This window comes from Mixophyes fleayi, chromosome 4 (genome assembly GCF_038048845.1).
Source record: "Mixophyes fleayi isolate aMixFle1 chromosome 4, aMixFle1.hap1, whole genome shotgun sequence".
In the NCBI taxonomy this organism is placed as follows: domain Eukaryota; kingdom Metazoa; phylum Chordata; class Amphibia; order Anura; family Limnodynastidae; genus Mixophyes; species Mixophyes fleayi.
Window position 1 is genome coordinate 330,337,627 of NC_134405.1, and position 16,474 is coordinate 330,354,100.

Below are 16,474 nucleotides of genomic sequence, written 5' to 3' on the forward strand. Positions count from 1 at the left end.
GGGAGGACACCCCAAAAGCACTGAGGAGTGCTAAAAATTATTTAGTAGATACTGCTGACAGAAATGACTTTTGACAGCCAGAAATATTAATGCACAATTAGGGAGGACACCCCAAAAGCACTGAGGAGTGCTACAAATTATTTAGTAGATACTGCTGACAGATATGACTTTTGACAGCCAGAAATATTAATGCACAATTAGGGAGGACACCCCAAAAGCACTGAAGTGTACTACAAATTATTTAGTAGATACTGCTGACAGATATGACTTTTGACAGCCAGAAATATTAATGCACAATTAGGGAGGACACCCCAAAAGCACTGAGGAGTGCTAAAAATTATTTAGTAGATACTGCTGACAGATATGACTTTTGACAGCCAGAAATATTAATGCACAATTAGGGAGGACACCCCAAAAGCACTGAGGAGTGCTAAAAATTATTTAGTAGATACTGCTGACAGATATGACTTTTGACAGCCAGAAATATTTATGCACAATTATGGGGGACACCCCAAAAGCGCTGGGGAGTGCCAAAGATGAAGAAAAAATAATAAACCTCTATCCTCCTCTCTGCACTAGCGATTTTGGTTAGAGCAATTGCAAGAACAATATTGTATTATCTGTCCCTGCTCTAATTAGCCTATGACTACACCCTGCTCTCTCCCTCTGTCAAATGGCGATGGATTGCTGTGGAGGCGTGTATTTATAAAGTTGAAGTATCGCGAGAACCGAGCCCCGAGATCCGACGACGTCACAATGAAGTTCGGCCTCGATTTGGATTCGGAATGGGCGGGAGAGTACCGAGCTGCTCAGCTCGGTACTCGGATACCCAAAGTTCGGGTGGGTTCGGTTCTCGGAGAACCGGACCCGCCCATCTCTAATTATAATACATTTTTGCATTTTCAAAAAAGGACGCCAACTTTCCAGAAGCCAGCGAGAGGATAACAAAGTTGCAAGAGAGAAGAGCAAGGACAGGTAAGAGACAATGGCACAATCTGTCTAAATTTGAATGCTGGAGAATACACCTGAACATTTATATTCAGGAGTGTTCCTATACATCTATATATTCGGAGGAGGGGGGGGAAATAATGTGACACTTAGGGGTGAAGCAGAGGGAAAGGGAAGGTGAAGAACAGGAGGGAAGGCGGCCAGGTCAAACAAGAGGAGGAGCAGATAAGCCCCTGCCCTCACCTTGTTGTGTTCTTAGTCAGCTTAGGCTTCCTGCTTTAGGCTGATAAACAGGGAGTTGAACTGGTCAGGAAAGAGTCTTATCTACACTATAAGCAGCATTTAATACAGTGACTGGTCTCTGGGAGGGACCAGTCACCAGGAAATACCAAAATGCCAGGGGTGGTCTCCTCTAACATGGGCTGGTCAGACCAGGGCTACAGGCCCCCCTCATACCATGCCAGCAAAACAGGTGCAGGGCGGGCTCCTAAGTCAAAGGGCCTGGTAGAAGCCCCCCTAATTCATGGGCCCAGGTGCAAATGGAAGAAACTCACAATCTAAATAATAATTTAATACCATTAAGATGACTCTTTAATCCCTTAATTACCGTTGTAATAAATAGTCTCCATTTTATTTTAGAATTAAATAGGTTTTTCTTCGGGGTTATAAAAACTAAATTAGATAATAATAATAATAGAGATTCACTTTACCATGATTATTTTTTGTTTTGATGTCTATTATGTGTAATTGTCTTTTGTTTAGGGAAAGTTATAGGGGATAACATTTTGTACAATTTTTATTCCTGTTTGGTTTTTTTTAAACTTTTTTTATTGAAGTGTGTCTGTATAGACATTGGGGATATTAAAAATATATTTTCACATTTAAAGCAACTGCTTGTGTGCTATAACTGGAGATGAAATAGCAGATGGGGTTAGAGCAGAAACAAATATGTAACTTTTTATATTATTTCATTACACTGAGAGGTAATACGGGTCTTCTTAGACCTGGGAGTAGGTGTGGATGAAGCTCCCAAAACTCTGTTGCCACAATTTAGTTAAAATATAACTAAAAAAATTGTAAACCACAGATAATTTCACATGACGACGTGGGAAAATCCCTACAGTATAAATAGACCTTGCGTGTTTATATTTCATTCTGCGGTGGCTGGTTAAGGGTTTCTTGTTTTGCCAAGTTGGATCCGGCTGCAATATTTTACGGTCATTGTGACTGAAGAAAAATGTTTTGTTTTTTCATTTTTCAAGCACATTTGGAATATTTTTTTGTTATTTTGCGGACAAATGTTTTCCAATACGTTGGTTTTTAGTTATCAGACTCCTTCTGATACAGATATACACCAAGATGTTGCCAGGATGAAATTAAAGAATGTTTATATTTTGAAATTCAGCATTAAATTTGATAAAACAAACTCCTTCATATCTATTGTAATCCTGTTGACACCTCTAATATTAGTAGAGCATCCAGATGTGTAACAATGAATTAGTAGACTCTCCACATAATCTGATAGTTTGTGAAGCCAGAATATTGCCAAAAGCCTTCTATAAAATTCAGTCCTGAATGATCACTGAATCCGCACTGTGAGGATAATGATGGATGTATGGTGCCCCATATCGTCACTAACTCACGTACCCACCATCATCCGGTTAGAAATGAGCAGCCTTTCACACAAGTCCGTTCAAACTGTTGACATCGCCGATAGAACTCCTGGCCCCCAGGTGATCAGGACTCTTCAGCAAAGGTAATTATTAGATACACTCCATTAGAAAATGTATCTAACCAATGTTATAGATGATAGATGTTATATTTGAAGAATAGATTGTTGGGGGGGGGCTGTTTTGCACATATAAACCACTCCCCTACCACATAACAAAATCCAAATGAGTTATATAATACTTTAAATGAAAGCATAAACAGGGAGTTTATAATTGTGTAATTTTGTAACCTTGACTCTTTGTCAAATGCTGTTTTTAGGAGTGATATCGGGAGTCCAGCTGGTCAATGTGTATGTAGGATCCGTCAGCATCATATATAAACCTCCTGGAACACAGATTTACATATAACACAATAACACCAAGACTTCATCTGGATCCAGACTGCTTCGGCTCTGTAGTCATGCAGGTGATAGTGCTTCTCCTACTGAGTATCGCTGCGGTGTGTGCAGGACCTGAAGGTAACGTTATATTCTACAAAAATATAGGATATATTGTACCCTTTAATGAAAAATGATAAGGACATTATAAGTGGAGGCTGTAGGCTGAGTGCTTTTATAAATTTAGGGGTATTAAATGCAAAAGCCAGGCTGCATTATTCCATATAATACACGTTTTCCTAATGAGCATTGCAATGACATCCAAAATCACTGTGTACATTTTATACATGAGCATCACAAGTGTGATAGAGAGATAGATGTGAGATAGATGATATATACATATGGGATAGATAGATAGATAGATAGATAGATAGATAGATAGATAGATAGATAGATATGACATAGAGAGCGAGATATGAGATAGATATGAGATATGAGTTATAGATAGATTTAAGATAGATAGATATGACATACACTATACCAAGCCTGACCAACCTGTGGCTCTCCATGTATTGTGAAACTACAAGTCCCATCATGCTTAGCCAGTAGATAGGCCACCAATAGCTGGCAAGGTATGCTGGGATTTGTAGTTTCACAACACCTGGAGAGCCACAGGCTGGCCAGGCCTGCACTATATGGACAAAAGTATTCGGACACTTGACCATTACACCAACAGGGACTATAATGACATTGAATTCAAGTGTTGGGTACATTTTCCAGGGTACCAGAAACCCGACAAGCAGGATCCCTACAAAGAAGATCCGATTTGAAAAAAAAAACAACTGGAATATAAATAGACTTACCTAAAAAACGAATCTGCAGATTTCCGATGGCACCAGCATGCTGACAGCAACTAATTCTGAATACACAGCTTTCCGGCAGCTGACTTTCACATCACTTAACAGTGCGACCTAGATAAATGTTAATTTAAAGCGGCAATGTCGGGACCCAAAAGGTTAAGTGGTTAAAGAAACACTTAACCTGCATTAAGATTGCCTTCACTGGAGATAAGGGGCCTAGCCCAAACCCTGAAAAACAGCCCCATACCATTATCCCTCCTACACCAAATTTCCAGTTGGCATAATGCAGTCAGGCAGGTAACGTTCTCCCAACACCCGCCAAACCCAGACTCACCCATCTGACTGCCAAACAGAGAAGCGTGATTCATCACTCCACAGAACATGTTTCCACTGCTCCACAGTCTAGTGTCGATGTGCTTTACACCACTCCATCCGATGCTTGGCATTGGTCTTGGTGATGTGAGGCTTGCATGCAGCTTTTGGGCCATGGAAACCCATTCCTTTAAGCTCCCGCTGCACAGTTTTTGTGCTTACATTAATGCCAGTGGACGTTCGGAACTCTTTAGCTATGGAATCAGCAGAGCATTAAGGACTTTTATGCACCATGCGCCTTAGCAGTCCCTGCTCTGTGATTTTTTGCTTTGTGGCTGAGTTGCTGTTGTTCCTAAACGCTTCCACATTCTAATAATATCACTTATCACATCTAATTAATGTCCAGTAGGGATGAAATTCACAAACCGTCTTATTGCAAGGTGGCATCCTATCACAGTACCACGCTGGAAGTCACTGAGCTCTTCAGAACTATCCATTTTGTATCACAAATGTTTGCAAATGGAGACTGCTTGGCTAGGTGCTGGATTTTATACACCTCTGGCAACGGATCTGTTTGAAACACCTCAATTCTATAATTAACAGGTGTGGCCAAATACTTTTGTCCATATAGAGTGTGTGTGTGTATATATATATATATATATATATATATACAGTGTCGGACTGGGGCATGAAGGGCCCACCGGGGGACTGCAACCCTAGGGGCCCACCAGAGGGGGTGTGGCCAGCCATCATAGAGGCGAGACCAGACACTGGAGGGGGAGTGGTCAGCCCATGAAGGACAGCTAGCAGCACATTGTAGTATATAAAGAATGCAGTGTATATAATAATGTGTACTCTAATAATGCAAAACTTACTGTGTCCACCACTAGTGATAGAATTACAAGTACAGATGTGTTTTTGCAAGCAGGGTTGCCAAGAGGAATTTTGAATTTTAGGCCCCAGTACAGCAATTACCTGGAGCCCCCTCCATAGTTGACCATAGCAGACATGACAATAGTCTTCTTGTTTCCTGGTTAGCATGCAAACAAACAAATAATAATGGCAACAACAATTAATAATAAGTGTATACTTAGACAAGGCTCCTGTATGAGTAGAAGGATACACATTACCCTAGGGCCTAGGTTATTGATTAGGTTGCAGGTGGACACAATATATATTATATTTCAAGTGCTGGGCTTGCGCTTCTCCAAGTTGGGGAAAAGGGTCATTTGGTGCTACCACAGACCCCTAGAGGTTGTCTACAGACCCCTCAAGAGTGTAAAAGATAAATCATTTTGAGGAGAGGGCTCAAAGGGGAAGGGATTAGAAGGGGGATAGGGAAATGCAGTACTAGTAGTACGTAACCAATTACCTGTGTGATTTTTGGGGTTATTTTCTTTTTACCATATGTCCACTAGGTGAGTGTGGTGGTGAGATTATTTGAAAATCAGCACCCAATTTTGTGTCAAAGAAATAGTATCTATATGGAAAAAAGTATGTTTATGCAAACTTGGATGATATACAGTTAATAAACATACTATATCAAGCACAAATCACATTAGTAGCAATTCAATGCAACTGGTTGCTAGGAAAGATTATAGAATATTGATTATAGACAAGTTAAAACATGGATTAAATTATCAATTTATAAACAAAATTAAAGGATTCTCTTAAAAATAAATTCCAGCAGTGTTGCATTTCTTATGATTAACTGAGTGTCTACAAATGCATGAACGTTTATAATTGTTCCAATATCCAAATCCAACCAATCTTAAAATTAAAGTAATGTCCAATGTAAATGCTGTCAACAGTGGCTGAATCCCAGGAAGATATATGTACAGTATATGTATATTTATTAAGTTCAGTTACTTACTGTGCCCACATTTCCTGCTCCCCATAGCTCTGTTCCTCCTGGTATCTGCATGCTCTCAGTGTACACCTCCCAGCCAGTAACGCGGATCATGCAGCAGAGCCGAGTTGCAGGAAGTGATGATTCCTTTACTTCCTGTATTGCGGTCCCGGAGCCAGGCGCTGCTTCTACGTGTTCAACATGTGCAACATGTGCACTGTTGTCTTTTGCATTCCTTGGGACTTGGATCTGGCGCCCTCGTTACGGCTCTGAGGACTCGCGGATTAAACACTATGGGCCCGGGTGGGCTCCGCCCACATATGAAAGGGGGCGTGGTCCTAAACAAGCAGGGCCTACCGGTAATTTTACCGGTGTACCGGCGGGCCAGTCCGACGCTGTATATATATATAATGACGCGCACAGTAATTTACAAAAGTTCTGCCCCAGTATTGTCTACAAGTCACTAGGGCCGTTTAATACCAGACCCATCATCACACATTTGCACATCTCATTTAATAATATTTCCCCTGATTGTGTGCTCTGTGCACATGTAGGTTCTCTCCTCAACCTGCGCTAAATTGTAAGGGTCTCAGCTCTGCTTAATGTTCTAGGTTTGGAATTCTGCCCCATCTCCTTATTAAATTGGATTTTTTTTCTGTTTTCTTTTAACGTACAGTATTGTTCGTTTATCCCTCATTTAGTTAGTATTGCAATTTAGGGAACTTTTCTTATTTCAAGGGTCATGTTTAAGAATAACATTTGAAATAAATCAAATTACTTGCATTGATTTGTGGGCATAGTTTATGCTGTGCATGATCTCCTGGCCTGTCTCTCTGGAAGAGTCAGAGGTGAAATTAATTACAGTGGATAATGGCATAAAACCAAACCAAACCTTTCACTTCCTCATCCACATTTGTGTAAATATTATTTCTTCATCCAGTTTCAAAGCTATTCTATTAAGCACATTTGGAGGTAACTTCTTCCCTTTCCTCACCATCTGTAAACTGAATTCCTGGCTGCTGTAAGGACTCACTAGACGCCATCCACATGGATAATCCTATAATCCACATTTCTGTAACGCCTGTGGGGAACAGGGCAGACGCACACAGATAAACTTACCTTACATACGATGGTCACCTCCTGTCCGCTTCCGAGACACCCCAGCCACTCTCCTCTCCCAGCAGACCAGTAACCGAACCTCTGTCACCTCACTCCAGTTCCCTCTATGGAAGAAACAGATATTAAGGCCGTGCCTACCAGGGGAGGGTTGTCAGTGACCACGGCAATGAGCAGAGACACTCAATTCAATCTCGCTTACCGTCAGCTCGTTTTGTTCTTGCCAAGGGCGCGGGACTACGAGTACTTGAGACGAGGAACAGTCCCACCTCGACTACTCCACTCATCTCTCGGTGAGGGCCTAACCAGAACTAGGAATAGAGCGTTATACTCACCGGGCACTCCAACTTCCAGTCCCTGCTCTCCTGCTCCTCTCCATCACCTGTGGAAGACAGACACAACACAGCCTCCCTCTACTCTTCTAGTGAGGCTAGTATGTACAACCCACATAACCCACACTAACTAACAACAGTTGGTCCGACCCTAAACAAGCTAACTAATGGTCAGGAACGCAACTTTACTATAAACTGGGTGTAGTGTACTCCCTAAGCCTCCTCCCTCTACTTTACAGGGAACACCAGCCGGTGTTCACTTTTTACTACGGAGGGCTGTTCCTAAAACCCTCACCCAGGTCGTACCGAGAAGACTATCTTCTCCTATGGGGTCACTCACGAATCCTAAGGACCAGTCGCATGTGGCACGAATGAGGCCCACAGGAGCAGAGCACCACCGGAGTGTCAACTGCCACACGGAACCACCAGTCGTTACTACCGTAACTCGAAACGGCTGCCTTCACTCAAGCAGAACACCGCCCCACTCCAGAACCACCAGGGAACTTGCCAGAAATTAGGACTGGAACACCCAAATAGAACCACGGGATGCCCCTGAAACTCAAATTGGCTGCACTGCCTGTGAGTTTCCCAATCACTGCCTCTGAAACCAGCATAACCCCAGGGACCTATGGGACGGGAAGACTACTGTGTGCTCTTCCCTAAGTATGTGTATGCTCTTAACTACACCTTGTCCCCACAGACCCAGATTATACCAGGAAAGCAGTAAGGAAACAAGAGCCTATCTTTAATGGGGGCCTGACGTCTTGCATCTGTAAAGAAACACACACAGCACAACCAAAATACAATGCACAAAACAGTATTCGCCGCACAGGCGGAATAAGACTCTGCTACGGTATCTGGCAGGCTGACCACGCAATACATACACCTGCTATCTAACCAGACGGTCTAGTATAGCACTAACAGGAGCCTTCTGCTCTACTGTTACCCAGGACTATCACCTAGCTTATTCACCACACACTGGGACTGCACCCTTTCTACCCAGGGCTCTCACACCGGCTCCTATAGGGCCTGGTGCCCTTTTTACCATGGGCCTTATGCCCTACACCAGTGGTCAGGGAACAGGGGTAAATTACCCCAAATGGGGTAAAAATAAAATTCCTGGGGGTAATGCTGCCGATTCACATGCTGTCAGTTGGATTGTAGACCCCTTTAAATGTGAAGTTGCTGTTGTACAAGAAGAGCCTCAAGGGTTGGCAGAGGCACTTCTTGAGCTTCGATGCAATAATGAAGCACGTATTGCATTTGAAAACAAAGCAGTTCTGTCATATTTTTGGATGTCAACAGCTGCAAAGGCATTCAAAATTTCATATGAGGAGGCAGTCAAAAAGCTGCTGCCTTTTGCAACAATCTACCTTTGCGAACATGGATTTTCCACTCTAACAAACATAAAAACAAAGCAGAAAAATCGATTGGACGCTGAAGACTGTATCCAAATTACTCTGACATCAAAATGCCCCAATATTGATGCTCTCATATAAAAAATGAAGCAACATCATTTCTCCAAAACCTGAAGTTTTGAAGTTGAGAAATTTTGAATAGATTCAATAACATTTTAAATTCCAGTAATTAATAATATATGACTTCCTTCCTTTCAAATCAAGGGGGTAACGTCGGCGTATCTAAATACATTTTGGGGTAAAAGGTAAAAAAGTTCCCTGACCCCTGCCCTACACCATGGGCTCTCTGCCCAGCTAACTACAGGCCCTTGTGCCCTGACTATGGGTATACTATGGGCTTTATGCCCCCTGACAAGGCCTTGTGGCCTTACCTAACTATGGGCGCTAGCTCACTAACTAGGGCCTTGTGCCCTTTTGCTATAATGGGCTTAAAGCCCCCTGACTACCTATAAGGGCCTTTTCCCCAATTTATCCTGGGCCTTATGCCCCTAACTAAGGCCACGGACCTTGTGCCCGACCGTGCCCACGGGCCTTGTGCCCAACCTAACACAGGGTATACTTACCTGCTCTGCGCAGAATACTCAACTTGCTCCCGACATCTTATTTTCCGGGTCTTCCAGACGCTACAGCCGGTGGCGTCTCTTCTCCTCTTTGGCGTGGCGTTTCCGGCAGCTCTCTGGGCGGGGGTGCTCTTAGCCCTTACAAGGGCTCCCCGCCAGCGTCTCCGGTGGTCTCTTCGTGTGGCAGGGTAGCTCCTTGCCCTGACAAGGGCACCCTGCCACCTCCGCCGGAGTTTTCTCGAAAGTTCTCTCTGGATGTCCCACGACATCCTCTCTTCTCTGCTCCGCCGGACTTCTGGCAAGATGGCGCTGCCCGGTGGCTTAAATAACCGCCGGCGCAACATCATCACTAGGCGCTGCCTCGAGCGCTCATTGGCTCGCCTCAGCGCCAATAATTTGAAAGGCCGGAGGTGAGCCAGGATTGGCTCACTCATCCGGCCTCCGATTGGCCAGCAGGGGAAGGTGAGCCCTAATTGGCTCATCTTCCCTCTGCGGCCGAAACCTGCGGAAAAAGAAATATACTTACCGGCGCTAGAATGCAGGGATGGTAAGTAATTGTTCTCTTCTTTTTTTGCCCTCTTCATGAGCACAGCAGTCAGGTCCTTCTTCGCCTTCTTGACGGGCACAGCGGGGCACATCTCTACACTTCTGTGATGCATCTTTACACGTCCCAGATTTCCATTGTTCTACTACACAAATTCTCATCCTGATCTCTGTTCAATAACATTCTCCATAAGAATCTATATTACAATACGACTTCCACTACTATCCTTCAGATCTCTGTAGCACCCCCTAATCATCAAAACATGGAGGCTTGAGTGTTTTGTGTGTCACATCATATTAATAATATATATTTATATTTTCTTTTCTTAGGAACATGGGTCAATGATTTTGATAAACCTCTCAACTACACGTGCCAAAATCACCAGAGCATTAACTTAATTATCAGGTAATAAATAATATATTCCAGAAATCAAACTGTATCCTCATCTACAGCCAATGGAGGCAGCCATTCTATGGGGTGAACCAAGATCTGTCAGAATGCAGCCAATCACTGCACTAAGAACTAGTGACATCACTAAGGTATGAAACCAAGTGATTGGTTAAGCCTGCAATATGGCTGCCTCCACTGTGAGTAGACGCAAGGTCTTCATTACATGACATTTCCTTATTATCCAGTCTTGAGGTTGGTATTTTGACATAACCATTTCCTGCTCACTGTTTTATGAGGTTAATATACATTTTTCCTCTTACTGCAACATATGAAATTCAAACCTCGTCATTTTCACCCTCTGCAGATTCAAATACATCTATCTACATCTTATGTACATACTGCGTCCTCACATGCTGATTATAGTTATTGTCTTGTGTCTGTTTGCAACATAGAACCTTATTTTAGCCCTCAGATGTCCTATCGCTATCTATAGAGAGCATTTGGCTGATGGTGAGTTCTGTCTACTTACAGCTGTGGAAACAGCGCCACCTACTGACTGTAAAGAAATATTATACAAATTTGGTTCTTACCTATTGTTATGGAAAGGACCTGACCAGGCTCGTTATTTCCCAGCAGTCAATCAGAGAAAAGGATAGTGATCAGCTGTTGTTCTTAAACAGGGCCAGGTGTGATGTTTTATTCTGGGCCAGTCACTTCTGTGAGGACAGGAAGCTGGGAGCAGCTGGAGACCCTCTGACATCACAAATGACTAGAAGGGGTTAAGACAGGGAGTGACTGACTATCACCCACCATCACCAATGGATTAATGACAGCAAGATCCTATTGTTCTACCCTAGGACTGAGTCAGACATTGTGGCATGAAAACAGCAGGGGGGAACTCATTTGGCATAGTTGCCTATTTTCCCGGAATGTCCGGGAGACTCCCAAATTTTTGGGAGTTCTCCCGGACTCCCGAGGAAGCAGGCAAAAATCCCGGATCCAGCTGTCGCCGTTGTTGAAGATGGTGGGTCTGGGGCTAAAAGCCCCACGAAGGACCCCCTCCTGGACAGCTGCCTTCAAAAATAGGCAAGTGTGTAATTTGGTCCTGAGACATGACTACACTCTTGTACAGCCCCACATTGAACTCTACCAATCAGGGGATACCTTTATTTTTAAGGACCTGAGAATAACCCTGAAGGGAGGGATCCCATTTTGAAGGTCCCAGGAGAGGTTTCTGGATGTGTTATTTTGCTTCTCAAAGTCACTGATGTCTCGGCTGCTGTCAGTGCGCTAAGGATTACACCTGGGAGTATTGTGATTGCAGACTTGGTGGCTCTGCTGAACGATAGCTTCATAAGACTCCCATGGTCGGTTGGGCATTAATCACAGACAGTGTGGGAGAGTTCTGGGAAGTCTAGCAGTAAATTGGTGTTTATTGGGACCTGCTTATATTTTTATGTTTTATCCTTTTGCTCATTTAGAGAACTTGTATTGTACAACTCTCTAATAAAAATATTGCTGTATCTTTCCCTGTCTTCAGTCTGTATGACCTGACCCAAAAGTCCCAGGGTACCTCTTGTGAGTTTAGGCTCTAATGGGGCAACATGGTGGCTAAGTGGTTAGCACTTCTGCCTTACAGCACTGGGGTTCATGAGTTCAATTCCCGACCATGGCCTTATCTGTGAGGAGTTTGTATGTTCTCCCCGTGTTTGCGTGGGTTTCCTCCGGGTGCTCCGGTTTCCTCCCACACTCCAAAAACATATTGGTAGGTTAATTGGCTGCTAACAAGTTGACCATAGTCTGTGTGTGAGTGTGTTAGGAAATTTAGACTTTAAGCCCCAATGGGGCAGGGACTGATGTGAGTGAGTTCTCTGTACAGCGCTGTGGAATTAGTGGCGCTATATAAATAAATGGTGATGATGATGATGAATACCCCGGGTCTTCACATCTGTCAGCATTCTGTGATAGCCCTGTAACAGCCATTTAAATTATGTATAAGTGTATAGACAATGCAAAAGGGATATACAAAAAAATGTATTGATCTAATTCTTTAACTTTTTCCAGCATCCACGACAATAAACATGAGGATCGTGTCTGGGACTTCCGCTGCCAGAACACCTTTACCAAACCAGCGTCTTGTTACTGGACAAGCTACGTCAATGACTTTGACCAAGAGTTTACCTTTGTCTGTCCATTTGGATCTGTTCTGAGCGGCATGGAGAGTTATCATAACAATTGGAAAGAGGACAGAAGGTAAATCAGTCTAGTAATAATACATTCATAAAGCTAATGAACCACAATTAAACAAGTGACATGTCTGCTTTCAAACAAGTGGCTTCCATTCAATCTGTTAGGCCCAAACATAGATATTTGCAATCATCTGAGTTTCAGTTTGGAAGATCCGTAACTGCCAGACTACAGGTGGAATATTATTATATAGTTTTACTTGTTCTAGATAACAGATATGTAATGAAAGTGAATGGTTGGCACCCCAAAAGTAGTGTAAGGAAGGATTCTACAGGCCCGGTGTTATGGTAGAGAGGCAAAGGTCCCCCCAGTAGTGTTGGAATAAAACAATGAACACAGGACTAAAACTGCAGAAACTCGTGGGTTTATTCTCTTTGCTTGTAGCATTAGACTTTACCAGAGCAGCAGATAAGTAGCAGGAAGCATAGAAAAGTAATAACACAATACCATCAACATGCAATGTTATTCAACATGTCAGAAAATAAATAACATTTTAGGAATCTTGGTTCAACAATATGCAAACATAAATCGACACAACACATAGGTCACTGAATAAATATATCCCACTTTAAATTTAGGCACTGTGCTTCAGTGAAATGGATTTCACTGGATAGATACTGTAGGCAACAACCGGTTGCTACAAGTTAACTAGACCATCACACTAAATGCTGCGGCAGCAGATAATATAGATCAATCAATCACAATACTTTCAGTGCAATTATACAGATCATACTTATCACACAAAAATCAGTAGAGATGCAACTAGGAGTAATCCAGCTGGTTCAGGTTAGATGCTTTAGAAGAAATGATTATAGTCTAGGGTCACTTTACGACATACAATTTCCAAGGGGCTAAATTATAATCCACAGGTTTAAGTGAAGTTTCAGCTGACTCATGAAGCTTGTTTACCTGTACAGGCTGAAATCAGTAATCAACTTGATGCATGCATGACTCCTTAGCTTTTTCTAGTTTAAAAGACAGTGTCCACTTAGCAATCCATATAATGGAATAAGCAGCTCTATCCCAGCAACTGTAGGGTTAAACAACCTGCAATTCTCTCATCAGCAACCATTTTAGGCAGTTTCACAATAGAATCAAACTTCTAATGTAATATAGACAAACTCTTGTGGTAAATGATTGCTCTCTATGTCCCAGTCAGCTTGCAGATTTGGCTACAACCAACTCTTCCTTTAGACAGTGCTCTAACACCTTTCAATAGCAATTTTACAGTCCCGGTCAGAAGCTTTAATAATACAGTTTGATGTCTCACTTAAATAACTTGAGCATAGCAAAGCAAAAGAAACTTGTCTGTCATCATATAAGTTCTACTGACATCTCATGGGCAGTGACAGGTTAAGTCTTTTCCTATACTGCAAAAGTGCTTCTTTCTGGGCTGGCTGCAAACATCGATCAGGACAACAATTCAGCCATTGCATTCAGGGGCTCCTTGTGAAAAGATCCTGCATGAGCTCAGTCAGCAGTCACACACACACCACTTCTCTCACTAGCCAGTCCGTTTTGGGCTCCCCTTTTCCCCAAGAATCTCCTGGAGCCTTCTACTTTATTGTAAACACAACAGTAGACTTTATATCAGGCTTTATATAGGGCTTTATATAGGGACTTTATATAGGGTATGCAGCCACATCTGTATCCGGAATGTCCTCCAAATATTACAAAAAAGTAAACAACAATAAAAAAAAATGATACATACACTTGCGCTCCCCTCTTTGTACACTCGGGTATTCCTTCCCAAAACTCACATGTAATGAGATACAAAAACAGAATACAACATGCGTGCAATATGTCATGTAAAATATATAATTTAGTCCACCACCACTTGACAGATGATGTGCTCTTGTTCCCGTGTTGAACTGATTGTTGTGTCCACTAAGCCCCCTCAGGATGTATGCTTACAAATGCTTGCAAGATCACTCGCCTTCTCAAAGCTTCTTTAGATGTCCCTCTCTCATGGATTCCATTAGTAAGGATCCCTCATTCATGTCCAACACCATCCATTGCAACAAAAAATAAATAACAGAATCTTGTGCAATGACCAGATAAACACTGGGATACTTTAATAAAAAACTAAAAACATGTAGAAACTCAACTCATGAAAAATCCATGTAACGTAACATATGGATGTACTCATACCAGAAGTCCATGTGTAACAGCATGTATGAATGTCCACCCAAAGAAAAGTATTCCAATCCGAGTAAGGCTGCACAAACAAAGCTTCTGGTCTAGAGTGTTCATTGCCGTCTTCTACTTTATTCATTGCAGTTTGCCCATCCCAAAATGACAGATGCAATTTGCATTTAACTTCCTAGAGACACTCTGGGGAACTGTAGATTTCTGAATGAGTGCATACAGTAATATATGTAGGGTAGGATTTGTAGGGTATTACAGATACTGCTCTGCTGCCTTAGGATTGGCTGGCTCTTTCCCACCTACTTCCATACACTGCAAATCAGATCAATAACGAGATTGCTGCATATCACAGAGGAGGCGGCCAAAACTAAGCAATTTTCCACACCACGCCCCCTCCCTCCTTTACTTGCCACTTGACCTCCCCTCCAGGATATCTCGGATTTTAAAGGTGGCAAGTATGCCTACTTCAAACCCCATTCTGTGTTACCTTTTCTGCAACTGTTAGCCCTGTGCAGGATTTAAACACAAACTTGTCCATGGAGGCGGCTTGGTGATTATGTCACAGTGGAGACAAAGATCATCATCATTATCATCAACACTTATTTATATAGCGCCAGCATATTCCATAGCACTTTACAATTGGAAACAAACACAGTAATACAACAATACTGAGGATCACATAGTCACACACCAATGTTGGTCAGGGAGTGTGAAGATACCGGGTTTATCTGCGACAATTCTACCCACTTCACGCTGACTGACCACCCACGGGTGCCTTACTATGTGTCACAGAGGTGACTTTAGTACCTGCAAGTATTGGCACAACTACACAAGGAGGCGCGGAGTCTAACACGCCGCCGGTATTCACCAGGTACCCCCGCAAGGAAGTTTGGACTTCGCGGCGAGCGACGTGCAGGTCGCGGCCCTCCCAGGTAGCTACTTGCGAGGTAAAGGGCAAATCCGTAGTCGTACAGGCAGAGTCAGAACCAAGCGGGCAGATAAGGTACCGAATCAGGAGGCAGAGAATAGTCAGCAGGCCAAGGTCAAACCGAAGTAACAAGACAGGACACAGGGAGAATCCAAAAGCGAGTTCAGGAAGCCGGGTCAGTAACAGGAATCAACAGGTAGGATATAATGAAGATATCACAGGAACGCTGGAGGCTAGATAACTAGTTGCTCTGGCATCCTAGTGGTGTCAGAGCAGGATATATATAGGAAGTCCTTAACCCTCATTGGTAGGCAGAGATTCGGCGGTCTGACCGCGGACAGGAAGCTTAGCAGCGCGTCCCGTTGTTATGGCGACGGGCGCGCATGCGCACCGCGCCGCCAGAAGACGCGTCTCCGTTGCCTAGCAACAGGACGCTCAGAGAGAGACAGACGTCCGTCCCGGCTTAGCGTGGAAGCGCGGGGACGGCATCTGACAGTACCCCCCTCCTCACAATCGGAAAACACATCAGGTAAAAAGCGCCGCTTAAGGAAGGCGGATAATAATCCTGGGGCATGCAAATCTTCTTTAAAAACCCAAGAACTCTCTTCAGGTCCAAAGCCTTTCCAATGTACTAGGTACTGTAGACGTCCTCGAAATTTACGTTCCTCCAGGACTTGACTAACCTCATATTCGTCCCCCATATCGGTGGGAATAGCATGAGGAACCGGAGTGACATGGGAAAATTTGTTGAGTACCAGAGGTTTAAGGAGAGAGA

General features: G+C 43.2%; 1 protein-coding gene across 1 annotated transcript in view; it reads left to right on the forward strand.

Annotated features, from left to right (window-relative positions):
- The first annotated feature begins 3,048 nt into the window (after positions 1-3,048).
- Positions 3,049-16,474, forward strand: part of LOC142149602 (hemagglutinin/amebocyte aggregation factor-like) — a 37,933-nt gene continuing 24,507 nt past the window's right edge. The window contains exons 1-4 of the mRNA XM_075204925.1: positions 3,049-3,141; positions 8,883-8,893; positions 10,320-10,391; positions 12,441-12,629. Coding sequence (XP_075061026.1) covers positions 3,079-3,141; positions 8,883-8,893; positions 10,320-10,391; positions 12,441-12,629 — 335 coding nt within the window. The 5' untranslated portion in view covers positions 3,049-3,078. The remainder of the gene's footprint in view (positions 3,142-8,882; positions 8,894-10,319; positions 10,392-12,440; positions 12,630-16,474) is intronic.